The sequence below is a fragment of the Eublepharis macularius genome, chromosome 12 (genome assembly GCF_028583425.1).
Source record: "Eublepharis macularius isolate TG4126 chromosome 12, MPM_Emac_v1.0, whole genome shotgun sequence".
Taxonomy (NCBI): domain Eukaryota; kingdom Metazoa; phylum Chordata; class Lepidosauria; order Squamata; family Eublepharidae; genus Eublepharis; species Eublepharis macularius.
In genome coordinates, this window is record NC_072801.1 from 11,093,094 (window position 1) to 11,119,141 (window position 26,048).

Here is a 26,048-nt window from a genome sequence, read left to right on the forward strand (position 1 = left end):
ATGGGACACAGTCTCAAGTTGTCAAGCAAAATCAGGCCAATGCAGGCCAAAACTTTAACAAGACTTTAAAACTTTTATGAAAAGTAGGCAGATATTTTCCAGCTGATTATTCTGAAGGTCAAGGTTGACTCAGCCTTCCATCCTTCTAAGGTCGGTAAAATGAGTACCCAGTTTCCTGGGGGTAAAGTGTAGATGACTGGGGAAGGCAATGGCAAACCACCCCGAAAAAAGTCTGCCAAGAAAACGTCATGATGCGACGTCCCCCCATGGGTCAGTAATGACTTGGTGCTTGCACCCTATTCTGAAGCCACTGCTGATCTCTTGACCTTCAAAGCAGCACTTTATCATAGGCCTGAGAGCTGCTTTAAAGTTCACCTGCCCCATCATTGCTCAGGCTCTAAGGGTGCCAGTTTTCTCAAAAGCCTAGTCCCCGCAACTGTGAGAGGTAGCACCTCCTGGAAAGATGAAGTGTTGCTTTGGGAGAAATCTGCTGCGAGAGGAAAGAGAAAATGAGAGAAAATTCTCGGCCAGAAATGGGAGGTTGACCCATTTCCCTTGCTGTGGCTGGGGGTGGGGGGAACTTGGATGCAGGAAACTTGGCATTTCCTCAGAGCATGATAGTCAGACTGGGATGCTATCATGGAGGGGACGGGCCAGTATGCAAAGAGTGTGTTTTTACGTAAAGCAAATGAAATTGCTCGTTGCTTGGACCGGTAGCACAGCTTGGTCATGTGGCTGAAAGGCCATGCTCCCCCCCATTCAGACATCCCTTTTCTCTCACAGAAACCTTGCTTCTTGTGTCTGACCCCAAGGAATATCATTGGATAAGCCAGGGAGTCACGGTGGTTGACAACATGGACGATGGAGAAGAGCTGCTTCTCACTGATGTAAGCCTACTAATACGGATGCACTTTAGCGGGGGGGGGGGGGGGCGGCCCTCTGGCTCATTGGAAGCGCATCTGCTTTGCATGCCGAAGGCCCCAGGTTCAGTCTCCAGCATTTCCAGCTGCAAAGGCTCAGATGATGCGAATGACCTCCACCTGAGAACCCCGAGAGCTGCTGCCAGTAGATGGTTCGGATCAACCAAGGATCTGACTTAGTCTAAGGCAGCTTCATGTGTCTCCATCCATGGGTGCTGTGACATTCCAGAGTCCTTGGAATGCTTTGCCTTCCAAGGAACATTCCTAGCTGTAGGCCTGGTGATTCACTACAGCACACACATTTGTACATTTCTGGTTCCAGCCCCAGCTGCTAGGGGTGCAAAGGAAGCAAACTACGTTGGGGGCTCATAGGGCTGACGCTTCCACCCCTTATTGGTTGATATTGTCTAAAGGGTGGTGCCTGTCTGACCTTTGACCTCACAAGACAGTGGCTTGCGGAATCACTTGGAAGCCAATCTGTTGAATCAGCATTCATGGTTATTAATTAATTTCATTATGAAATACCACATAGTAAACTGTAGAATGGGATGGACAGTAGCATAGTATAGCCTGATCTCATCAGATCTTAGAAGCTAAGCAGGGTCAGTCCTTGGATGGGGGATCACCAGGGTTGGCTCTGCAGAGAAAGGCACTGGCAAACCACCTCTGCTTCTCTCTTGCCAGCCCTTTGCTGGGTTCACTTTAAGTCAGTTGCAACTTGACACTACAGGCGTTTGTATGTAAACTATAGAATACATCCATTTCTGATGACAGATCAAGATGGATAGCCGTGTTAGTCTGTCTGTAGCAGTGGAAAAGAGCAAGAGTCCGGTGGCACCTATAAGACTAACAAAATTTGTGATAGGGTATGAGCTTTCATGAGCCACAGCTCACTTCTTCAGATAGCTCATGCCCTACCACAAATGTTGTTAGTCTTATAGGTGCCACCGGACTCTTGCATTTATGATGACCAGGGCTTTTTTTCAGCGGGAACGCGGTGGAATGGAGTTCCAGAACCTCTTGAAAATGGTCACATGACTGGTGGCCCTGCCCCCTGATCTCCAGGCAGAGGGGAGTTTAGGTTGCCCTCCGCGCCGCCGAGCAGCGCGGAGGGCAATCTCAACTCCCCTCTGCCTGGAGATCAGGGGGCAGGGCCACCAGCCATGTGACCATTTTCTCCGAGGGCAATCCACTGAGTTCCACCACCTCTTTTCCCAGAAAAAAAGCCCTGATGAGGCATTTATGATGACAGTATTCCTACGTTTTGCCCCCAACCTCAGGTTCCTTCTCTGCAGCTCTACTAGCAGCTCCTGCTGGTGTGCTGAAACATTCAGTCTCTGGGCTGGTGACGGACATTTAGTCTGGTTCTTATTGCGTCGTTTCCCCCCACCCCCCACCCCCGCTATGACAGGTGGCCTTTGATGTCCTTGGCTTCACTCTAGAAGAGAAGATGGGTGTTTATAAGCTCACTGGTGGCATCATGCACTTTGGCAACATGAAGTTCAAGCAGAAGCCAAGAGAGGAGCAAGCAGAAGTGGACACCACAGAGGGTAACAAGTTGTTTTGGTGTTTTTTTTTTGTGGTGCCAAAGGGCTGAAGCAATGCAAGTGACCATCTCAATAACAAAATATTGTGATTCTTAGTTGGGCTGAACTAGTTCAAAATATGCAACAGAAGAATTCATCATCATTGCCTTTTCCCTAATGTTGGTAGCACATTATTTATGCCCTGACCTGGATAGCCCAGGTGAGCCTGATATTGTCAGATCTCAGAAGCTAAGCGGGGTCAGCCTTGGTTAGTAATTGGATGGGAGACCTCCAGCAAAGGGTTGCAGAGGCAGGCAATGGCAAACCACCTTTGTTAGTCCCTTACCATGAAAACCCCACCAGAGGTTGCCATAAGTCAGCTATGACTTGAGGGCACTCTCTGCCACATTATTTACTGGGCGTTTTCACATGCCCAAAGCCTCCAGAAGATCGCACGAAGTTCACGGCATGAAGCGTCTTCCTAGCGCAATTTCCCGGCACGATCCCATTTAATGGTGTGATTTCTGATGTCATCACACCATTAAAAGGGATCGTGCTGGGAAATCGTGCTGGAAAGACGCTTCATGCCGTGAGTTCCGCATGATCTTCCGGATGCTTACGGGTGGTGTGAAAACTGCAATCATCTACCTTTCTCATTGAACCTCAAGGAAGATTACATAGCATCAGTCAATATGATCAATGGCTAAGACAAACAATAAGCAATGCAATAGGGTAAGGATTGCAGGAATTTGAAAACAATACACAGCTGAAAAAATGATGCTGAAACAAAGCGTTATGGTTATTGAGGGCCTGATTATAGGTTATGTTTTCCTTGTATCCTCCCCAGGTTGGCTCCCAGTCCCTTTCTGATCACACGTTACCTGTGATTTCCATGTTGGGAACTCAGCTCTCAAGTGGGACCGTGGCATGTGGGGAGCTTCAGGGAAGGCTTAAGTGCCTTTCTTCCTGTGTACCTGGGCTCTGCTTTGAATTGCTTCCCCCATATGCCTGAGAATGGAGTTCCCAGCTGAGAACTCAGAAAGTACATTTGATCGAAAAGACCCTGGGGCCAAAAAGTAATGTCTAGTTAGGCCTTCTGAGTTTTACCATATGGCTTAGTTTAGGTACTTTATTTTTGTGGATTATTCCGCGCCCCCCTTCCTGTAAGCTGCCTTGCCTATCCTGGAGGCAGGAGGTATGTTTTTGTAAACAAAGCATAACATTATGAACATTTGTTAATGGTAACATTGATATTGAAGAAAGCGTGGCTGCCACCATACCAGTATTAATTATGTAAGCTCGTTAAACTGATGACAACAGAGCTTTGCATGAATGGTCATTAATTAATGTAATAATTTTAATTTATGTCTAGGAAGATAATTTACTTATTAGTCACTTTTCTTTTTCTTTTTTTTTTTTTTTTGAAAATTTTTTATTGGGTTAGAATCCATTATTTCCACATTTACATTCAATTTTCCCCAATTTTTTCATCTCTAACCCCCTCCCTTTCCCCCCCCTTTTTGTTGACTTCCAACAGCTTTCCAACCCTTTATCCCCTTTCCCTTACTTTTATTAGCTTCCTCTATCTAAAACAAATATATATTCTCCATTATTCTAAGCAGTACATCCTTAACTATTTTTAACATTATATGCCCAAACTGTAAGCCTTTGTTTCCATCTTAGATAAACAATTTATCCCAATTTTTCAATTTCAGGTATTTCTATATATCATAAACCATATAGATCATACATTCGTTTATATCAAACAATTTGACTTATTCTCTATATATATTACTCATTCTATCTTTTTATAATAGTTCTATATATCTCTCCTCACGTAGTCAATCAATTTGACCCATCTATATCTTCTTATTAGTCACTTTTCTAAGTGGTCGGAAGGACAAGACGGGCATGGGGTTTAGAAACAGAGGGGAGAAATGGGGGAATTGGGGATGAATAGCAAGGGGAGAGATGTGGGGAACCATACTCAAGTCAATACCAAAAGTCCCTGTGTGTATCCAGGCGTTATATTTTGTGATATTCATCAATATAATTCTATTGCCCATTCCCAATAGGAAAGAAGATGGTGGTGGGCTGGAGCGATATGTGTCCCCGAGACATTTAGAAATAGCTTTCAGTAAAGGTTATCCAGATGACATGGGAGACTTCTATTCTGTGATGAAGGAAGTTTGATCTCCCAAGCTTATACCCTGGAAAGCCTTGATGGTCTTGAAAGTGCTACAGGATTCAAATCTTAGTCTTCTACTGCAGACCAACATGGTCACCCACCTAAAACCATCTTCTATTCTCTCCCATTTTTTTTAAATGGTGAATTTGAAAGTAAAAATTCAAAAGCTGATCCATTAAGCGATTGGAGCAGACTGATGAGTCAATGGGCTGTAGGAGTTAGAACGTTGGACTAGGGCCAGGGAGACTGCTTCAAATTTGTTCTGTCTCACCAAGGGTTAAGTGCCAGATTAGTGGGATGTATCCCATTAAGTGTGTCCTTCACTGTTAATGTCAGCAAAGTTTCCAATACTGGGTTCATCTCTCCCATTGAACTTGATTCCTTCTTGTTTTCGGACAGTGGCTGACAAAGTTGCCCACCTCATGGGGCTCAACTCCGGGGATCTCCAAAAGGGCATCACCCGCCCCCGAGTGAAAGTGGGCAATGAATTTGTCCAGAAAGGTCAAAACATGGACCAGTGCCACAACTCAGTTGGCGCCCTGGGCAAAGCCGTCTATGACAAGATGTTCAAGTGGATGGTGGTCAGGATCAACAAGACCTTGGATACCAAGATGCAGAGGCAGTTCTTCATTGGGGTGCTGGATATCGCCGGCTTTGAGATCTTTGAGGTACTGGAGACCAAAAATGGCCTCTTGAATTTCCTGACTTTTATTTGTATTCTTCAAGTAGATCCAGAACCAGGAATTCTGAGGTGATAGCAGCCAAGATGGGGGAGTTAATGCCAGACAGCAAAACCCAAAACACACACAATGAAAATCTTTTCTTAAAAAGTAATTTTCATGATTTACCATTAGATTCCCCCTGCAATCAGCATGTAGTATTCAGACTTATATGCAGGGCTTTTTTTCAGCTGGAACGCAGTGGAACGGAGTTCCGGAACCTCTTGAAAATGGTCACATGGGTGGTGGCCCCGCCCCCTGATCTCCAGACAGAGGGGAGCTGAGATTGAGGGCCATCTCAACTCCCCTCTGTCTGGAGATCAGGGGGCGGGGCCACCACCCATGTGACCATTTTCTCTGAGGGCAATCCTGTGTAGAGTGAGTTACAGTAATCCAATCTGGAGGGGACCACTGCATGGATCACTGCATGGATCACTGCATGGATCACTGTCACTAGATTTCAGGTGGAGAGATAGGAGGCAAGTTACTGGACCTGATGGAGATAACAACTATAACAACAACAACAACAACATTCAATTTATATACCGCCCACTCAGAGCGGTTTACAAAGCATGTCATTATTATTATCCCCAAAACAAAACACCCTGTGAGGTGGGTGGGGCTGAGAGAGCTAGAAGAGCTATTTCTTCGTTCTAAGTGCCAAACTACATATTTCATATATAATTATTTCCTGAAGATTTTATTATTATTTTGAAGAAAAATGCACTGCAGTTGGGCAAAGTGAGGGGGAAGATTTTTAACTCTTTGACTGAAAACAAATTAGTACATTCAAAGTAAACCCAGGCCATTTTCACACTACTAACCTGCTTCCATAACGTTGTAAAACATCGCGCAAAACCCACGGAAGATAGCGTCTTCTTGCGCGAGTTTTGCGCGACATCGCGCAAAACTCTCGCGAGATGACGCTATCTTCCACGGGTTTTGCGCAATGTTTCGCAACGTTATGGAAGCAGGTTAGTAGTGTGAAAACGGCCCCAATGTCTATTTTCACAGCAGAAACTTGACCCACAACAAGGCTGCTGAATTCTATGGAACAAATCCGATCCAGAGATCAAAATGCAGCTCGACAGCTTCATGGAAGCCCTGCAGTGTTGGCGGGATTGTGTTTCTGAGGAAGGCAAGTCCAACATAATAACCCACCTTTTCTTCTCCCCTTCGGCAGTTTAACAGCTTTGAGCAGCTGTGCATCAACTTCACCAACGAGAAGCTGCAGCAGTTCTTCAACCACCACATGTTTGTGCTGGAACAGGAGGAATATAAGAGAGAGGGCATCGACTGGGTGTTCATCGACTTTGGCCTGGACCTGCAGGCTTGCATTGAACTCCTAGAAAAGGTGAGCCTTCCTTGGCGGCCTGCAGATAGAATGCCCTCTTGGAGGCAAAGGGATCCCGTTCCTTGGCCGATTCCAGACGGCCCTCCCCGTCCCGAAACGTCATGCGTCGTTGCGCGGAAAACGCGAAATATCATGTTTTCTCGCGTGAGAAAACGCGATATTTCACGTTTTACGCGTGACATTTCGGGATGGGGAGGGCCGTCTGGAATCGGCCCTTATCTGGGGCAGTGGAAGATGGGTGGTCCCAATTTCCCATTGCTCTGTCAACGTTGCAGGGAACCCCTGGGATGGTTATTGCAGACTGTTGTGCAAGAACATAAGAGCAATCCCTGTTGGTTCAAACCAAAGGTCCTTCTAGTCCAGGGCCTATTCCAGACGGCCCTCCCCATCCCGAAATGTTGCGCGTCGTCGTGCGGAAAACGGGAAATATCGTGTTTTCTTGCATGTTTTCCGCACAATGACGCGCGACGTTTCGGGATGGGGAGGGCCGTCTGGAATCGGCCCAGGGCTGTTTCCACACGGCTTACCTGAAGCCGGGCCTTGGCGCAATGTTGCGGATCATGCCGGGGAAAACGCGAGATGCGACATCACGTGAGAAAACATGATATTTCACGTTTTCCCCGGCGTGATCCACACCGTTGCGCCATGGCCCAGCTTCAGGTAAGCCGCGTGGAAACGGCCCAGCATCCCCTTTCCCACAGTAGCCAACCAAGAAGCTCACCAGGAAGTCCTCGTGGCCCCAACTGGGCAGACGTGGAATATAAAATAAATAATACCCAACCAGGGCCAGTGATTTGGCAGTACACACCCACTGGATGTTAAGGTGTGGTACAAGCCTTTTAAACCAAGGAACACATCTACAGAAACTAATTTCAGAGGGGTAGCCGTGTTACTTTGCTGCTCCCAACAATCTTGCGGCCAGAGACTAAACATACGTATTGGGGCGTAAGCTTTTGTGAACCAGGACCCAATTGGTCTTGTGGCCACTGTCTCATAAAAGATGTTTTTGTCCCTAAATTGGCAGTGGCTCTTTTTTGGCCTGCCCCCCCCCCTTCTTCCCTGTTTGACCTCATTTCAAATTTCAGGGGAGGACGCCAGCAAGGCCAACTTGGATATATTTGGATATAGTCAAGCTCAAATTGCACAAAAAGTTTGTATCAAGTACGTTTTTATCCTGCCCTTATGAGAGTGTAGGTTATCAGAATAGAGCCCTAATCCAGCTTTAGAGCACAGGAGCCAAAGTACATGAGACACCTGACTCATGTTCTTCTTGTGTTGGGTCCCGCAAGATACCCTGGGAGGGGTAGTCTTACAAAGAATAGCTGGTCTATGAGATTCTCCACTGGGGAATCTCTCTCTTTCAAAAAGCCACTTGCTTGGGTTTTCCTCTAGGATGTGGAGGGGGGGGGACGACATAACAGACAGCAGAAAAAAAGCCAAGGCTTTTTGCAAAAGAGAGAGAGAGAAAATCCCTCCGATTGTGATTCTCACTTCATTGTGATTGTCTGTCCAGCTGCTCTTTCTCTCCTCCTTTCCACTCCCCTCTTTCCTCTTTTTTTTTAATGTTAAGTCCATCTCAGGATCGATGAATGGCTGGTTTGAAAGCACCAAGGGGAAGTTCCCTTTTTATTCTTTTTGCAGAGAGCATCTGCAAGTGAAATTGACCAATGTTAGTCACTTTCACCTCTTAGCTAATAGGAGGCCAGTCAATTTAATCCTCTAGCTAGGAGGTGAAATTGATGAAGGTCGGTCAATTTCACTTGCACAAGGCTCTCTGCAAAAAGAATAAAAAGGGAACTTCCCCCTTGGTGCTTTCAAACCAGCCATTCGTTGAACTGCTGGTCTTTGTAAGACTACACTTCCCAGGAAACCTTGCAGGACCCAACATGCGCCTATGCATATCATGCAATTTCTTTCCAGGATGGAACGTATGGGTGGAAGGGGTCCTTTGAAAACATGCCATTAAAGGTTTTTTTATATTCTCCCATTTTACTGATTTAATCTATCAGTTACTGATTTTATAACTTGATTGTTTCCTTATAAGCTGCTTCAAGCATATTTTCTTGGAGGATGGGGTTAGTAAATAAATAAATGGAACATTTTTAATAAAATGTGCTACTGTATGAATGTCTTTCTCACCCGCTCTTCTGTTTCTGCTTCGCCAGCCCATGGGCATCTTTTCCATCCTTGAAGAGCAGTGCGTGTTTCCTAAGGCGACTGATGCTACCTTCAAGGCTGCCCTCTATGATAACCATCTGGGCAAATCCCCCAACTTCCAGAAGCCCAAGGGAGGAAAAGGCAAAGGGCCTGAAGCTCACTTTGAGCTGATCCATTACGCTGGCACAGTGAGTACAAACAAGGCTTGAGATACGTTTGGGGGGTTGTGCCGCTGCAGATGAATTCTTTTGGAATTTTGAAAACGGGGAATGGGCCCCATCACTAAAAGGTTGCCCAAGAAAAGTGGGGCCAGTCACAAAATGGCTGCCATTAGGGGTGGTTACAAAAGGTAGGGCGGTTCCAAGTCAAGCATCCTCCTATGATAGAGGCAACCGCTTCTGAATGGGTACTTCCTGCAGAGGCAAGGGTCTTTTGAAGTTCCTTCTGGGAGATGGAGGAAAGCCAAGATTGACTCTTGAGTTCTAGGCATCCCATCACGGGACACGTCGCGGGTGATTGCTGGTGTGTAGGATTGCTCTTCTGTGTGGCAGGTGTGGCTCTTGAAACTCTCTGTCCTTCTCCCTTTCTCACCTAGGTGGGCTACAATATCACCGGGTGGCTAGAGAAGAACAAGGACCCCCTGAATGAAACAGTCGTGGGCTTGTTTCAGAAGTCCAGCATGGCTTTGCTCTGTACTCTCTTCAAAGAAGAGGAAGGAGCAGGTCAGCAAAGATTTATCGATCCTGTTTGAGTCTGGCCCGTGCACCCAGTAGCTCAGGGCAACAGACATGGGGATGTCCCATTTCATACTCACAATGGCCCTGCAGGAAACGGCATGTGCAGGAAGACGTAAACTGTTCCTTGTCGCAGCCCTGATCCATATCAGCATCCCTCTCCCTGGCATCTTTTTTTTCTTCAGCCTCCTTATACACTGGGAGATCCAGTTGTGGGTTGCTAAGTCATTTGGCCCTTAGAGTGGGCAGCTTTTGCAGGCAATACAGACTTACCCATATTTCCCTGCAGCAAGCAAACAGTGTCTCTTTGGCGTTTCTTGTGCTGAGCCAGCAACCTATCTCGGGGCTACGAGGGGCCTTTTTGCCCACGATGAAGAGTCCAGACGTGTGCCCTTCAAAAGTCTCCTGTTTCCTGCTCGTTCAGTCTCTCAGTAATGCCAGGAGCAGTGGATGCCCCCTGATGCCCAACACTGGCCTTGTTTAAATAACAGCATTTTTAGATCACCATTCTGGGAAAGCCTTCGTCAGAGAGAAAAAATGGGCAGAGGATGCATCTAGTACAGCAGCTGGGCCAGAGAGAGAGAGAGACGAGAATTCCCTTGTGGCAGTGAGCAGATAAATGTCAGGCTTATGTCAACTAGAAAATGTTCCTTGCTTGCCTATACCTTATTGCCGAAGCCTCAGCAGATAGAGCGGGAGACAATTACAGAGGAACGGTGCTTTGGATTGCCAGAATTACCAAATCTTCTGGCGATTGCAACTTACATTGATTCCACTGCATGAAAATTGGTGGCCTGGCTTGCCCTTCCTAGTTCTTCAGTAGTGATATGAAGAAAAATAGCTATGATTGTTTAAAAACACGTGCATGTGTGTGTTGATACATTTATTTCCATATATCCTGTACTCATTCCAATATTGTCCTCAGCTTCAGGAACCAAGAAGCAGAAAAGAGGATCTTCCTTTATGACTGTCTCTAACTTCTATAGGGTAAGACCATTCACCTTGTGAAGCCACTTAAAGCTGTCTTAAACTAAGTCAGACCTTGAGTCTATCAGGGTCAGTTTGGTTTGCTTTGACTGGCCAGGGCTGTCCCCAGTGTCAGGTAAAGGTCTTCCACGTTACCTATGTCTTACATGATCCTTTTAAGTGGCGGTGATGGGGATTGAACCTGGGACTTGTGCATACAAGGCAGATGCTTGACTACTGTGTCATGGTCTCTGCATACCTTGATGTGCAGTAACTAAGGGCCACAACACAGGGCCTCCACCCACAGCCACTGAGGGCCACAAGAAAGAGCATCCATCTCCAGCCAATAAGCACTGAGTTAGGGAAAGCAGTGGTCTAATGTCGTATCATATATCCATAAAGTTTCTCTGTGGAGCAGTGTACATGTGCTGGGAAGTGGACATTGGCTGTGACTTCCCCGCACATGTGCACCTAATAAAGCATACTGTGCAGCTGTCACATAGGCAGATGTGCAAGCAGCTTGTATGTGATTTGTTGTATGGAAGTGCTTTGAGTCTAAGCAATGTGTAAGATGTCGGATCAACCTTAATAATAATAATATTGCAGACATCTGTATTATAAAAGTGAATGCCGCCGCCTCCTCAGGTGCCATTCAATTCCTCTTTTCCCATTTCAGGAGCAGCTGAACAAGCTGATGGCCACCTTGCACAGCACAGCCCCACATTTTGTGCGCTGCATCGTCCCCAATGAGTTCAAGCAGTCTGGTATGTACTTGAGAATAGGAAGAGAGTAATTCTACACACCTCTTTAAAAGGCAGCGTCACACTCAGATGTCAGCAGTGGCCAGTGCACCTTCCTCCAGTTTCTTTTGGCCCACCATATCCTGGTAGAAAATCCATGCCTTAATGATGTCTAGACTAGACTACTGTGGTACATACTATGTGGGGCTGCCCTTGAAGATAATTCAGAAACTTCAAAATGCCACATCCAAACTTATGTGGCTCAGCAAGAAATATCCCCCTGGTACTGAAGAATTGCACTGCTTACCTATACTTTTCTCCGAAAAATTCTACATGCTAGCTTTAGCCTATAAAACTCTAAACAATCTGAGTGCTAGGCACCTCAAGAGCATCTACTTGGACACAGATCTCCTCCAATTTAAGATCACCCAGAGAGGCAGCTGTGCTTCAGATCACAGCCTATGGGGATCCAAACTGGCCTCTGCATATAGCAGGGTCTTCTCATTGGCTGTACTAGAGTTCATGTAACCACTGGGTGGGAGCCCAACTCTGTAGAATATTTAGTTCCCAAGTGAACTGCTCATTCTGGTTCTGGTTACCCGTTCTACAAATTGATTAGATTAGATTAGAACAATACCCGCTGTCTTCACATAGAGGACAGCCAGTATAATATGACTTTCAGGAAAACATAAAAGACTGCAGTCCTAAGAATAATTTCCTGGGAATAAGTCCATGGAATAAAAGAACAAGAGTCCAGTAGCACCTATAAGACTAGTAACAACATTTGTGGTAGGGTAGGAGCTTTCGTGAGTTATAGCTCACCGAAGTGCTACTGGACTCTTGCTCTTTTCTACTGCTACAGACAGACTATCACGGCGACCCATCTTGCTGTATCTCCATGGAATAAGTCTGAGTAGCCGCTTAGGATTGTTCCAAAGAGACCCAATGCAGCAAGCAGCAGCATAATCTTCTTTGGTGGGGGAACAGCTCTTTTAAATTCCCTCATAGTAGAGGACACTCTTTGTCTGGGACCACGTAACTATAGTTTACATCGCATTCCGGTTAATCTAGCCCTAAATGGGTTATGTTGGATGAGTCCATTGCAGTCAAGAAAGAGTCCTAAAGATCCTTGGCTATTGCTGTCCCGATACGGAAATGCTGACAGGTGTCTTCTGGTTTTGTAGGCGTGGTTGATGCTCACCTGATCCTGCACCAGCTGGCCTGTAACGGCGTACTTGAAGGCATCCGTATTTGCAGGAAAGGCTTCCCCAACAGACTGCAGTACCCTGAGTTCAAGCAGAGGTGACGGTCGCTTAAAAAAGAATGCTTCCATTTCTTCCAGTATCCTAGATAGAAGTTGACAGGCAGGAGATTCAAGACAGATAAAAAGAAGTATCATGTCATACAACGCCCGGTGCAGTGAGTTGCAGAACTCACTGCCACTAGATATAGTGATGGACACTAATATAAGTAGCTTTAAAAGGCCAGGCATGTTCACAGAGGATGGGTTGATTAACGGCTTAAAGAATGAGTGTTCAGAACTGCAACTGGCCTGCATTTGTTCATTTGTACTGTTTGATTATATTAAAAATGGAAAATAAAGTTAAAAAAAAAGAACTGCAACTGGATGATATCCTCGAAGAAATGAGGGGGTGGAACAGCTGTGAGTTCTTTGCCACCAAAAAGATTTCTTGGGGGCACAGGTAGGGGGCGATAGCTAGCATCCCCCTCCCAGGAAGAAGGGCTGTGCTGGATGTCGCCACTTTCTGGGTCCTACTAACAATTGTCTCTTGGTTGCTGAAGTATCCCAATCCTTGTTTGTGTCTTCCTCGCATCAGGTACCAGGTCCTAAATCCCAATGTCATCCCTCAGGGATTTGTGGACAATAAGAAGGCCTCAGAACTTCTGCTGGCATCTGTTGATCTGGGAGAGAATGAGTACAAAATTGGACATACCAAGGTAATATAGGTTCCAACTCCTGGCTGTGCTCTCCCTGTACATACTGCTCCTTGTTTTAAGCCAGAATCATTCGGGGTACGAGTGGAGGAGAGAATGCAAGGAAAGTGTCACCCTCTACGAGCCTGGGGGCAAATGTTACTCCTCCTGTCATCTCCAGGTGCCCTCACAGAGAAGTTTCAACTGTGGCAGCCTTTGCCAGGAGGGGGGGTCACGACAGATATGTTCCCGGCTGGCCTCAACCAAAGCCAGGGCTTTTTCAGTCCTCCTGACCCCAACCTGGTGGAACTCTCCGTCAGAGGACACCCAGGCCCGCCAAGACCTCATATCTTTTCGGTGGGCCTGTAAGACAGAGATGTTCCACCAGCTATATGGTTGAGGCCAGTCTTTGATTGTTTTATGAGCCTCCCTACCGGTCTCCTGCCCCCCTACAATCTGCCCCCCTATTAACTGTGACCCCTACCCTCCTCTCTCGTTTACATTATGACAGGAGAAATTGGAGAGGGGCCACCATCTGAGGTGTTGTTCCATATGTATTTTGTGGTTTTGGGATTTTAAATGTATTTATGTTTTAATGTGTACTGAGCATCTTATTGTACCTCGCCCTGAGCCCATTCACTGGGAGGGCAGGCTAAAAATTGAATAAATAAATAAAGATAAATTGGTCTCCAGGAACTGTCAAGACACTGAGTGGTTAAGAAGGAATTTGCTTTTCCCCAACAAAGGTCCATGACTCCTCCTTACGGAGGTCCATTCTGGAAATCAGCGTGTGTGTGGTTTAGCCTGGGAGAGGAGATTATGAGGGCATTGCCCTGTTGCTGAGCTGACGGGTGTATGGATCCCTGCTTCTTTCCAAGGTGTTCTTCCGTGCTGGGGTCTTAGCCAAGCTGGAAGACCTGCGAGATGAACGGCTGGCAAAGATCATGACTATGTTGCAGTGCCGTGGGCGAGGCTTCCTGATGAGGATTGAATTCAAAAAGATGCTGGAGAGAAGGTAAGGATTCTCTGCCCTCTCCTCTGCCATATCCGGCCTTCGCATAAACACATGCGGCTGCCTTCTACTGAACTAGATCTCTGGCCCACCCAGGTCAGTACTGTCTACTCAGAATGGCAGCAGCTCTCCAGGGATTCATGCAGAGGTCTGACACATCACCTGCGATCTGATCCTTTGAGATGCCATAGATCCAGAGGAGTCAGCCGTGTTAGTCTGTAGTTGCAAAATAGTAAAGTGTCCAGTAGTACCTTTAAGACTAACCAACTTTATTGTAGCATAAACTTTTGAGAACCACAGCTCTCTTCATCAGATGCAACTTTATGGTAGCATAAAGTTGGTAGTCGTAGGTGCTACTGGACTCTTTACTATTTTGAGATGCCAGGGATTGAACCTGGGAACTTCTGCATGCCAAGCAGATGCTCTACCCCTTAGCTACCCACAGCCCTGTTCCCTTAAAGCCTTATAGCTTGTAGGACCATCGTAGTTTAGTAGGGTGGAAAGGGGTAAAGATAGACAGAGCTGTGAACATGAATATGTGCAGGTGTTTTTTCTGTTGAGTAAGCCATGAGCTCTTACGCTTTCTCTCCTATAAGGTTGCATGTATTTTTCGTTTCCATTATCTATAGTCCATTATCTATAGTCCACCTTTCTCCTGAGATTGATCCTGTGGATCAAATCCTGATCACCTCGTTGTAATTGACCTTTCTCCCCCATGGATCAGGCAGGCTGTCACCTTGTTTTGCTCCAGCACCTGGCACACTTCTCCAACCAAATGTTTCTTCTAAGCTTTTAAAAAGATTTTTGGAAGGCGTTAATACTGTTTACAAAATCTGTATGGAGAAAAAGTTGGCTTTGCCAACGTTATAGGTGTACTAGCAATGAAGCCCGTTTTTTAAAAAAAACAGGCTCTAGAAAACGGAGCGCCATCCGGAGGGATGGGCCACCTCGCCTGGCCTTCCCACCGCAGCAGCGCCCTCTGGAGGCGCACCAGGATAAAAAGTGAGTCACCAACAATACAGCTTGCCTTTTATATAATAGGATGCCAATCAGTCTTGTGTACAGCAGAAAGGGTGGGGGTGGTAGTGTTATGAGATCTGACTAGTCAGCACTGTAAAAATGCAATTTTGACTGAAAACCAGAACAGGTTTCCTAAGTTCTAACTGTGAGAAAAGGTTGAAAATTAAGGTTGAAATATCCTTAAGGATATTTGTTATTCCTTATGGCCCAAACACTTTCTTTTTCATTCCAGGTTAGGCCTGATGCTGATCCAGAGGAACGTTCGCAAGTTCTTGCAGATGCGGTACTGGGGTTGGTGGAAACTATACAATAAGGTGAGAAAAGTGGGGGAGAGCAGGAGGAATACAGTGGCTGAAGTCTGCAGCTTTGGAGGAAACAAAAGAGGAAAAAAGCCACCTTTGTTGTCCTTGTTTGGGTGGGCTCCTTGGCTTTTAAAGATAAGCGGAGGGGAAAACCAGAGTTCTTGACATTTGTTCTTTGATAAGTAAATCCCATTGTGAGATTCAGTTAATAATTGATGAAGCAAAAAGGAAGTGTGATTTCCAATGGAAACAAATTAGGTAAATGGAACAAGAAATACAAAGTTGGAGTACTGTTAAATGGGGGTGGGTGGGTTAAAACACGTCTGTTGCTAACAGGCAGCTCTTTCTAAAGGTATGTCCGTACCAAGGTTACCACCTCTCAGATGTAGTCCACTCCATTAGATCTCCTGCTAGTGCTAGAAGCCAGGAATCGGGCGCTTCTCCCATCCCTTCCCTCTTGGGCCCTGCTGCCTTGACTTCCCCCTTGGAATCCAGCTTGGCACAGCAGGCGCAACACAGCTAAGCAAATGTCTGAGAGAAGCTGCCAGAGCTTTGTCTCCACTTAAAAGGGCAATTTCTGCTGCGTGGAATCAGTGCTAGCTTTTTCTCTAGGAAAAACTGGTGCCATTGGAAGTGTAGTTGCAGGTGTAGTCTATGAGCCAAAGTTGACAAGACTCCTGACACGTGGAGGAAACGTGTCAGTTTCCTGCATGTTTCCACTTCGCACTGAACTCCCTCTGGCCATTGAGTGCATTTAGGGGAGCAAGAGGAGCGTGCTGGGAGTGGCGAGAGGGAGCCAAGCACACCAGCGGCAGTCAGAGGGAGCTGAGCATGTTGGCAGAGGTGAGAGGAAGCGCACTCCCCTTGCTTCCATAAATGCACTCAGCCTAGATGAGACACCTTCTCCCTGGCAGAGGTTCTTTCTCACTACACTTCCCGTGGATTGCGGGAAACCGACACGTGGCCTCCACGTGTCAGGCGTCTCGTCTGCTTCGGCTCTACGTGATTTGTGGCCTGGGGGAAAATGAGTTCTTTGTTAAAGAGGGATCCACTCACCTATGATTCTCAGACATCATGGGATCTGCTGGACTTGCTGGCACAGTGCTTCAGTCAGAATCTTGGAGGCAGAATCGGATCACTGGCTGCCCTTGGGCCAGTCACTCTTTTTATTTATCCACTTCATTTATACCTTTCTTTTTGACCTGAAGTGGCTTATGTCATTCTCCTCTCCCCCATTTTATCCTCCCAACGACTCTATGAGATAAGGTTAGGCTAAGAGTGTGTGACTGGCTCAGGGTCACCCAGCAAATCTTCCATGACAAAGTGGGGACTGGGACCTGGGTCTCCCAGATCCTAGTCTAGCACTCTAACCACTACACAACACTGGCTTTTCTAGAACCGAACCTACTTGACAGGGTTGGTATGAGGGTAAAATTGAGGGCAGGATGCCCATGTACACTGGTGCTGATAGGGTGGGATAAAATGTAATGGTCAGAGCTACTCGTTTATTTTTATTTATTTATGTCATTTATAGTCCGCCTTTCTCACTGAGACTCAAGGCAGATTACACAGTGTGAGATTATTACAGTCAATATCAAAGACATTTACATGAATAATGCCATAGAGTAATAAATGCAAGTTTACAGAGATATAACATTAGCAAAAATCTGATACAGTGTTGAAGAAATGCTGAAACAAAGCTTAAGCAATTCTAGAACTGACGTCAGACAATATAGAACTACCCAGTAGGATCATGCTTAAAGCAACAGGTAGTGGGTCCTTCAGGAAGGCAGGGCTTCAGCCTACTTCTTGAAATCAAGCCCTTCATAGCCAGCCAGTCTAAAATATATCCCTTCCTTGGGTGTAGACCCTGCATTAGACCCTGGAGAACTGCTGTCCATCAAAGTAGAGAGTACTGATTTAGGTGGGCTGCAAAGTTTGGATGCAATATAAGTCTCGTTCGTGTGTTGGATTCAGAATTTGAAAACAACCCTTTCCTTGAGAGCAGGGATAGCCAGCTCCTGCAAACCAGACCGTGTTGCTTGAGAAGCATCACAGAAGCAGGGCTTGAGAAGCAGGGCTGGTTCTCTACTCCCACCCCCAGACAACCAGCCCTCTGAGATGCTGCCAGTGCAGTTTGAGCTGGTGGTGTGGGAGAAGGCAACAGGTGGTGTGGGAGAAGGCAACAACGTGGTGTGGGAGAAGCTGGTGTGGGAGAAGGCAACAATGGCTTATGCAGGCCGTTGTCTCCTGGCACTGTGCAGCTGTCAACCATGTCCAAAATGAACCCACGAGGTTCTGGCAGCTTCATTGGGACACAGTCTGCCGGCACACCAGCATCTTCACAGATTTTTTTTTTTAGCTCTTGGGCCTCTGTTCCTAGAGGTGGCCCAACTACTGAGAATTCCTTACTGTGCATAGATGGTAATCTGAGGATAGTCCTCAGCAGGGCTTTTTTTCTGGGAAAAGAGGTGATGGAACTCAGTGGGTTGCCCTCTGAGAAAATGGTCACATGGCCGGTGGCCCCGCCCCCTGATCTCCAGACAGAGGGGAGTTGAGATTGCCCTCCGCGGCGCGGAGGGCAATCTCAACTCCCCTCTGTCTGGAGATCAGGGGGCGGGGCCACCGGCCATGTGACCATTTCCAAGAGGTTCCACCGCGTTCCTGCTGAAAAAAAGCCCTCATCCTCAGTAGATTCTAGAGACAGAACATGGAGGTGTAGATAGTTTCTCAGATATGTTTGGGGCTCAGGGCTTTCTGGCCTCGGATGGCTCTCTCTTTCACAAGCTCTTCCTGCAAACTCCTTGCCTGCCTCTGTGGGTGAAAAATAATTGAGCAGGGGAGAGAGCAGGTCTTGCTTAGCAGCATTTTTAACGATGATGAAACCTAGAAATATCCCTCCTGATCACCTGGAGTCCGGTTTCTCCACCTGTAGGTGAAGCCTCTGTTAAATGTGGCCCGTCAAGAGGAGGAGATGAAGGAGAAGGAGGAAGAGTTGAGGAATGCAATGTCGAAGACCCAGGAGCTGATGGATCGTGTCAAAGAACTGGAGGAGAAAAATGCCACCCTCAGCCAAGAGAAGAATGACTTGACCATCCAGTTGCAGGCTGTAAGTTACTGAGTACATTCTAGAGCTCTGTCCCTTTTTTCGCTTGACTCTTTTTCACGCATGCATGAATTTCAGTTCTGGGTATGCCATGAAACTATGGTGGACCACAGTCCCACAACATATGTTCACCACGCATAGATCCCTATGAATGGTAATCAGATGTGAATGTTGTTTCCAGAGGTAACCAAGATAGAGGATGTGGGGCTCCTTTCCTGGGGATGCAACCCACAGCAGTGGATAATGGTGGGGAAGAGATCACAGCGTATTTCAAGGCGATGCTGGGATGTTCTCTTGCTCAGAGGCTCAGCTTTCAGGAGGGGAGCCCATATTTGCATCTTTGCTGTCCTCCTTCTTCAGGATCAAGAGAACCTTGCTGATGCTGAGGAGCGTCTGACTCAGCTGATGAAGTCCAAGATTGACCTGGAGGGCCAGATTTCAGACATGAAGGAACGCTTGGAGGAGGAAGAGAGCTCTGCTGCATCTCTGAGCTCCAACAAGCGCAAGCTGGAGGGGGAGCTGAGTGACCTCAAGCGGGACCTGGAGGGGCTGGAAACCACCTTGGCCAAGACGGAGAAGGAGAAACAGGTACACTCTGATTTCAGTACAGCCACAGGTACATGCACGTTTCACACCAAAGCTGATCACAGCTCCTCCATGCTGTTGTGGGACACAAAAATGATGTGTGTGTGTGTGAGGGGGAGCTGAAGCTGTTTCTCCTCATGCTCCATGATCACAACCAGGGCTTTTTTTCAGCGGGAACACGGTGGAACGGTGTTCCGGAACCTCTTGAAAATGGTCACATGGCTGGTGGCCCCGCCCCCTGATCTCCAGACAGAGGGGAGTTTAGATTGCCCTCCGCGCCAATGGCGCGGAGGGCAATCTAAACCCCCCTCTGTCTGGAGATCAGGGGGCGGGGCCACCAGCCATGTGACCATTTTCTCCAAGGACAACCTACTGAGTTCCACCACCTCTTTTCCCAGAGAAAAAGCCCTGATCACATCCAGAATTTAGGCTTAGAACTCCCCTCCTCACACATCTGATTCAGCATTCTTGTAGTGATGAAGAGGGCATCATTTCATGTGCACGAGCCCACAGAATGAAGCCTCATGCTGAAATGTTCCGCATCCTAAGAAAATGACTCGATTGAACTTGTCCAGGATGGCATGGCTTAGACTGCACGAATCCCTCTTCCTCTTTTCAGGCTCTGGATCACAGAGTGCGGACCCTGACTAGCGACCTCTCGGCCCGGGACGATAGCCTTGCCAAACTCCAGAAGGAGAAACGGGCTCTAGAGGAGCTTCACCAGGTAAGAAAGAAGAGGTCCAGTTTTTAGTTGGTCCTTGCAACGCAAGGCTTAAGAAGGTGGGATAGGCCACATCTCTGCCATTGTGATTTCTTCATTAGAGAACACTTTGGATAACGGAGCAGTAGCCCCACTTCCAAAGGCATCTTCCTTTAGCAGGACACCTCTGTGTTGTCATTGTACCACCAGACCTTAGGAAATATCTGTAACTCACAGGCTGAACAGATGCAGATGCTCCAATCAAAAGATCTCAGGTTGCAGATGTTGGGAAAGACCTTTCTGTGCCTTTCTCTGAAATTCTGGGAGAGTCTCTGCCAGTCAGAGAAGGCTGTACCAGACTAGGCGGGCCACTGGTTTGTCTTGACATAGAGCTACTTCATGTGATCCTCCTTTCCTTGTTCAGACAAAAAAACCCTGCTCAACATTCTATAGTAGCATTGATTAATATTAAAACACTCTCTATTAAACCAAATTTTAAAGTAGGAAGTTCTATAATTTAGAAGCTTGTTTAACCCAAGGGAACCTCTCGGAGAGGAAGTCTTGCTGCAGGTTAGCTAGTATATATTTCCCCCCACTCTGATAAGGTGGGAAGAGCTTCTTCAGTTTCCTTTGGCTGTGACAAGTTTCTTTTCTTATGCATGACTGACTCTTTAGAAAACTCTGGATGACCTTCAAGCCGAGGAAGACAAAGTGAATCACCTCACCAAAAACAACAGCAAACTTAGCACCCAGATACACGAGGTCAGTATCAGCTGGTCGGAAACAGGTCTGGCACACGTGGGCTGGTGGGCATGGGCTGTGGGTCTCAAAGATGTGATGATTTTTAATGCACCAGGTCAGGGTTCTCCTGATGTGCAGACCCCCCTATGGGGAAAAATAATGACCCTGGGTCCATTTCAGGTCGGGGAAACGGCACAGGGTAAGGCTAATCCCCAAGTCGTGGTACTGGCCCATGTGGCATCTTAGAACTTAGTTCCCATCAGCTGCCACTTGTTGGAGTGGAACGAGAATAAATCCCAGCAGGACTCATTAAAAATCATCATGTTTTGTGTGAGTCTTAACTGCAACTAACGTTTGGGAGATTTTTCAGTGCTCAGTTGGATATACGGCTGGCAACCGGTGCTAGTAAAAACATGTGTCATTATTATTTTTATTTTATTTTATTATGATGGGTGGTTTGTGCTGTGAGGATGTGTGTGTGAAATGTGCTGTCTACACAAAGATATATGTGACAGCCTCATCAATGAGGACTGGGCTCACCCAGGAAAGCAGGTATGCCCCTCCTTTCATTACAACATTGTCTCTAAGCACAGCATTTTACCACCACCTCCTGTAATAGGTGGCAGCAGGGCTTTTTTTCAGCTGGAACGTGGTGGAATGGAGTTCCGGCACCTCTTGAAAATGGTCACATGGCTGGGGGCCCCGCCCCCTGATCTCCAGGCAGAGGGGGGGTGGGTTTAGATTGCCCTCCGCGCTGCAGCGCGGAGGGCAATCTAAACCCACCCCCCCTCTGCCTGGAGATCAGGGGGCGGGGCCCCCAGCCATGTGACCATTTTCATCAAGGGCAATTTAAACTTTAAAAAACTCCCCCCTTGTTCCAGCTGACCCAAAGTGACGTCATCATGCAGTCCTGAGTTCCACCACCTCTTTTCCCAGAAAAAAAGCCCTGGGTGGCAGCAATGACTTGATAGAAGGTAAAGGGTTAAATTATGGACAATGTTAGACTACACCAAGGAGGGGAGAATTTTTGCACTGGTGTTTAAGTGTTTTATTGCCTCTTGCTTTTTATGGCGTTTGGCCAGCAGCAAACTGAAACCTGGATTTTCTTTTTTTTTCTTTTAGTTTTTAGTTCCAGCTTATTCTGATAGCAGAGTTAATCAAAAATCTTACATTTTTTGGTTACATGATATATACCATGCATTTCATTTCGTCTCTACAAATTCCATGCTCCTACTAAATATAATGCCGGAGGAGATAAATAGGGAAAATAGATATTTGATAATCCATATAATAGCAGCAAGAATAGTATATGCCAGATATTGGAAAAATACAGATATACTAACAAAAGAAGAATTGAAAGAGAAAATCTTAGAGACGGCAGAAATGGACACACTGACAGAATTAATAAAAGAAAAAAACAAACATGATGGGAAACAAAAATGGACCCCGCTCTATAGAAGGGTTGAACGGAAGTATAACATAGGGACATAACTGCATGTTAGCAAAACACAATTAAATGAATGAGGAAAGAAAAAAAAGTACTAGAATTAAAAAAGTAGACTTACAGTGATAATAGCTTAGTGTCAGAAGTTACACCATATCCTGTCCTGAGAGGGTCACAATGATGTGAAAGGATCTGCTTTTCCTCTCTTTTTTATTTTGTAACCTCTGCACCTGATGGAAAATTCTGGGGAACTAAAATTCCTATACACTAGTATGTGTCATTGGATTGCTCCTAATAAAGGTATTAAATGGGTGGTATTTTGGCTTTTCCCTGCATTTTTATTTCCATCACTGCATTCTGGAGTCTGACAGAATCACAGTCCTCCCCCTCTGACACCAGTGCCCACATTCTCCTCTTCCTCCAACTGCCCCCCCCGCCACACCCCATTCTGGCTCCAACTAAGCCATTCACAATAATTAGAGACCAAACCCATAACTGAAGGCAGCACGCGCATGCGCACTCACATGTACTCACATAGATATTCACATGCAAGCTCAATTAGAACATCCTTTTGATTCTCATTGGTTACAGCATGGGCCAAGACCGCCTCTTCTGTTGTATATACCATGCCATGTCTCCCCCAAATGCCTGTTTTGTTACCCTCTTTGTTGTATTTTTTTGGGATGGAGTGGGAGACTGATGGTTTTTTTTGTTTCTCTTGGTCCTTCTGAACAGCTGGAGGACAACTGGGAGCAAGAGAAGAAGATCCGTGCTGAGGTGGAGAAAGCTCGTCGGAAGGCAGAGGGTGACCTGAAAATGACCATTGAGAATCTCAACGAAATGGAAAGGGCAAAGCTGGACCTGGAGGAAGTGGTGAAAAAGTGAGTGTGTGCCAAGACACACAGTAGAGTGAAGGAAAGACAGTTAGAAATGCAAAAAAGAAAGCACAGCCGTGAACTGGCCAGCAGTAAAACTGGTTGAACGTTGCTAGTGCCAAGGGTCGATTCCATGGGGGTTGTGTTGATACAGTGATAGTGGTGGTGCCCTCCAGTCATAGCTGATTTATGGCAACCTCTGGTGGGGTTTTTATGACAAGAGACTATCAGAGGTGGTTTGCCACCACCTGTCTCTGCAATGCTGGTCTTTGTTGGAGGTCTCCCATCCAATTACTAACCAAGGCCAACCCTGCTTAGCTTCTGAGATCTGACAAGATCAGACTCACCTGGACTATCCAGGTCAGGGCATGATGATACCGTACCCCGCATATAACTTTGAGTATCATTACAATATTTGAATGTATGCATTTGTACGATGAATTCTGAAAAAAACAATTCAACATTTCCTGAAAAAGATGCCTTTGGTCCAGTACAGGTTTTATTTTGACTTGTGGTTTTGTTTAGATTTCCTTGTGGTAACACTCAGAATTGTTGTAGCTTACCGTCTGTGTGGCAAACCTGTTGCATGTTTTTCTTGAAGGAGAGACATGGAAATCAATTCTGTCAACTCCAAAGTGGAGGATGAACAGTCACTGAACTCCACGCTGCAAAGGAAACTGAAGGAGCATCAGGTTGGTAGGAAAAGAGGGGTTGAGGACAATCTAAACGGCGTTCTTTGATTGTGCTTGCTTGAACGGACTGTTCTCCCTCTGCCACACACAATATGTTGTGTTGGCAACGTAAGGTCAGCCTCCTTCTTGTGGGATCTGGCTTTCCCTCATTACTGCTTGCCGTTGTGAGGCTGGGTCTGTCCCCTTACTGGTTAGCTAGGTGCCAGCTATCCCAGACCTCAATATTGTCAAACATTGCTTCAGATCTCACCGTCTTGTGTGTTTCTGACAGGCCCGGATTGAAGAACTGGAGGAGGAACTCGAAGCTGAACGTTCTATACGAGCAAAGGTAAACTGGTTCTCCAGTCAACAGGATTCCCCCAGATTTGCAGAACTGTACGTTGTAGCTGGGGATGGATCCTTTGATTTTTTTAAGGCTGCATGTGGGCCAGTTCTTGGCAACTATCTATAAGGATGGGTAATTTTACAACTGCTCGAAATCGACAGATGACTACCACTGCTGTAAGGAGGTTCCTGGTCTTGAATCTTCAAACTTTCCAGTCTCAGGAACCACCTTTCAGTGGCATGTGAGGAGGCGCCAGAGAATCTGGACAATGCCCATATGAAAAAGGAACTCTCCTCACCAGTGAGCGACCTCACATTGCGATCCGTCTGCTCCTCTTAGCATGTGTGCAAAAACAGACTGGAGGCACGGTGCCTTCACTATTTGTGCTTGGGCACTGGCAGCAAGTCCTTTCAAAAAGCAACAAAATGAAGGCTTTGGAGGAGCTCTTGACCCAGCAAGTATGGCTCTGTGACCCATGTGAGTGAACCGAGCTATGGGGTCGGACCACCTGTCTAGAAGACCCATTCTTCAGAACCATGTGCTCAGTGTCCCAGATGGGCAGATTCTCCCATCAGTCACTTCCAGCATCAGGATGGTATGGGAACACTCACACCCAAATTCCCTGCAGTTTTGCATTGTTCAGTCCCCAGGTTATCGCACAATGCCTCTTCCACTTTGTGACCCAACGTGTCTTTCTCAGTGTCTGTGTTTCTGGTGCTGTTTAAGAAGATGCTGTTGGAGAATTTAAACTAGGATGAAGCAATGCTAAGATTTTGCTCTCCTGGCTTTCTACAGATTGAGAAACAGCGCAGCGATCTCTCCCGGGAACTGGAAGAACTCAGTGACCGCTTAGAAGAGGCTGGAGGGGCGACCACTTCTCAGGTGAGCACTATCAAAGGAAGAGAGAGACTGAACACAGAACTCTCCTTTGCAGGTGGGAGAGAGGAGGACTGGAACTTGCATTATTAGGTACTCCACACCAAGCAGAAAAACAGTAGGGCTGGAGATGGAGAATTATTTTTTAAGAGAGCTGAAAAACTGGTTTGAGAGCGGCTTCAATTCCTGCTGTGTGAACACCTAATTCAGAGGCAGATGTGGGATATGTTTTAGACCATGAGATTCAACGCCTCTTTTGCATCAACTCTGATGCGCTGAAAAACTATTCTCAAAGGAAAAAGAGTTTGCAGGTGGCTGCGCTGAGCCAAAGCAAAAAAACCCAAATCAAAAGCTGTGTCGTACCTTTCATTAGGCCCACCCTGGTTCACCCAAAACAGCTCCCCAGTTCTTCAGAGCACATCAACAGGCTAGATCCAGCCTGATTGTGATCCCTGGAGAACTTGGAAGTTTGCATACCTTTTTTGGGTTGGTCCTAATAAATGACATTATATGGATTTTGTTTAGGAAAGAAAACTAAAGCGAAGACTCCATATGAATAAATGTAGTTACAGGTTGTTGGGCTTTGTTTACGGTCCACTCTTCCCATCCCCAGATTGAGCAAAACCGCAAACGGGAAGCAGAACTGCTGAAGCTGCGCCGCGAGTTGGAAGAGGCTGCCTTGCAGAGCGAGGCCACGGCTTCTACCCTGCGGAAGAAGCACACGGACGCCATGGCTGAAATGACCGAGCACCTGGAGAATCTGCAGAGGGTGAAGTCCAAGCTGGAGAAAGACAAGCAGGTCATGAAGGCGGAGATTGAAGACCTCAGCGCCAGCATGGAGACAGTCCAGAAATCCAAGGTATAAATAAAGGAAAGCCAAATAAAGTCTTCTAAGTCAGCAGGACAAAAATGACTCTTGGGGGTTGGTGAGGCTGTCAGCTTCCAGAAGAGTCGGGGCCAAGCTAGAAGTGACGAATGACACTTGAATGGCAAGTGCAAGTGAACAGGGAGGGATACACGTGAGTCTGTTCACTTCCCATTCAAGTGTCATTCGTCACTTCTAGCTTGGCCCTCAGTCTCTGTTCCTAGAGGCTTGCTCCTTGTTCCTTGCTTTGGCAATCCTATCCACAC

General features: G+C 46.6%; 1 protein-coding gene across 2 annotated transcripts in view; it reads left to right on the forward strand.

The window, feature by feature from the left end:
- Window positions 1–26,048, forward strand: part of LOC129340672 (myosin-16) — a 50,108-nt gene that overhangs the window by 8,658 nt on the left and 15,402 nt on the right. For both annotated transcript variants that reach the window (XM_054995597.1, XM_054995598.1), the window contains exons 10-30: window positions 784–887; window positions 2,332–2,470; window positions 5,034–5,302; window positions 6,537–6,707; window positions 8,873–9,052; window positions 9,460–9,586; window positions 10,524–10,585; window positions 11,241–11,328; window positions 12,489–12,606; window positions 13,143–13,263; window positions 14,118–14,254; window positions 15,504–15,585; window positions 18,509–18,682; window positions 19,040–19,267; window positions 19,884–19,988; window positions 20,640–20,726; window positions 22,885–23,030; window positions 23,626–23,716; window positions 23,988–24,044; window positions 24,837–24,923; window positions 25,531–25,776. In XM_054995597.1, coding sequence (XP_054851572.1) covers window positions 784–887; window positions 2,332–2,470; window positions 5,034–5,302; window positions 6,537–6,707; window positions 8,873–9,052; window positions 9,460–9,586; window positions 10,524–10,585; window positions 11,241–11,328; window positions 12,489–12,606; window positions 13,143–13,263; window positions 14,118–14,254; window positions 15,504–15,585; window positions 18,509–18,682; window positions 19,040–19,267; window positions 19,884–19,988; window positions 20,640–20,726; window positions 22,885–23,030; window positions 23,626–23,716; window positions 23,988–24,044; window positions 24,837–24,923; window positions 25,531–25,776 — 2,819 coding nt within the window. The remainder of the gene's footprint in view (window positions 1–783; window positions 888–2,331; window positions 2,471–5,033; window positions 5,303–6,536; window positions 6,708–8,872; window positions 9,053–9,459; window positions 9,587–10,523; window positions 10,586–11,240; window positions 11,329–12,488; window positions 12,607–13,142; window positions 13,264–14,117; window positions 14,255–15,503; window positions 15,586–18,508; window positions 18,683–19,039; window positions 19,268–19,883; window positions 19,989–20,639; window positions 20,727–22,884; window positions 23,031–23,625; window positions 23,717–23,987; window positions 24,045–24,836; window positions 24,924–25,530; window positions 25,777–26,048) is intronic.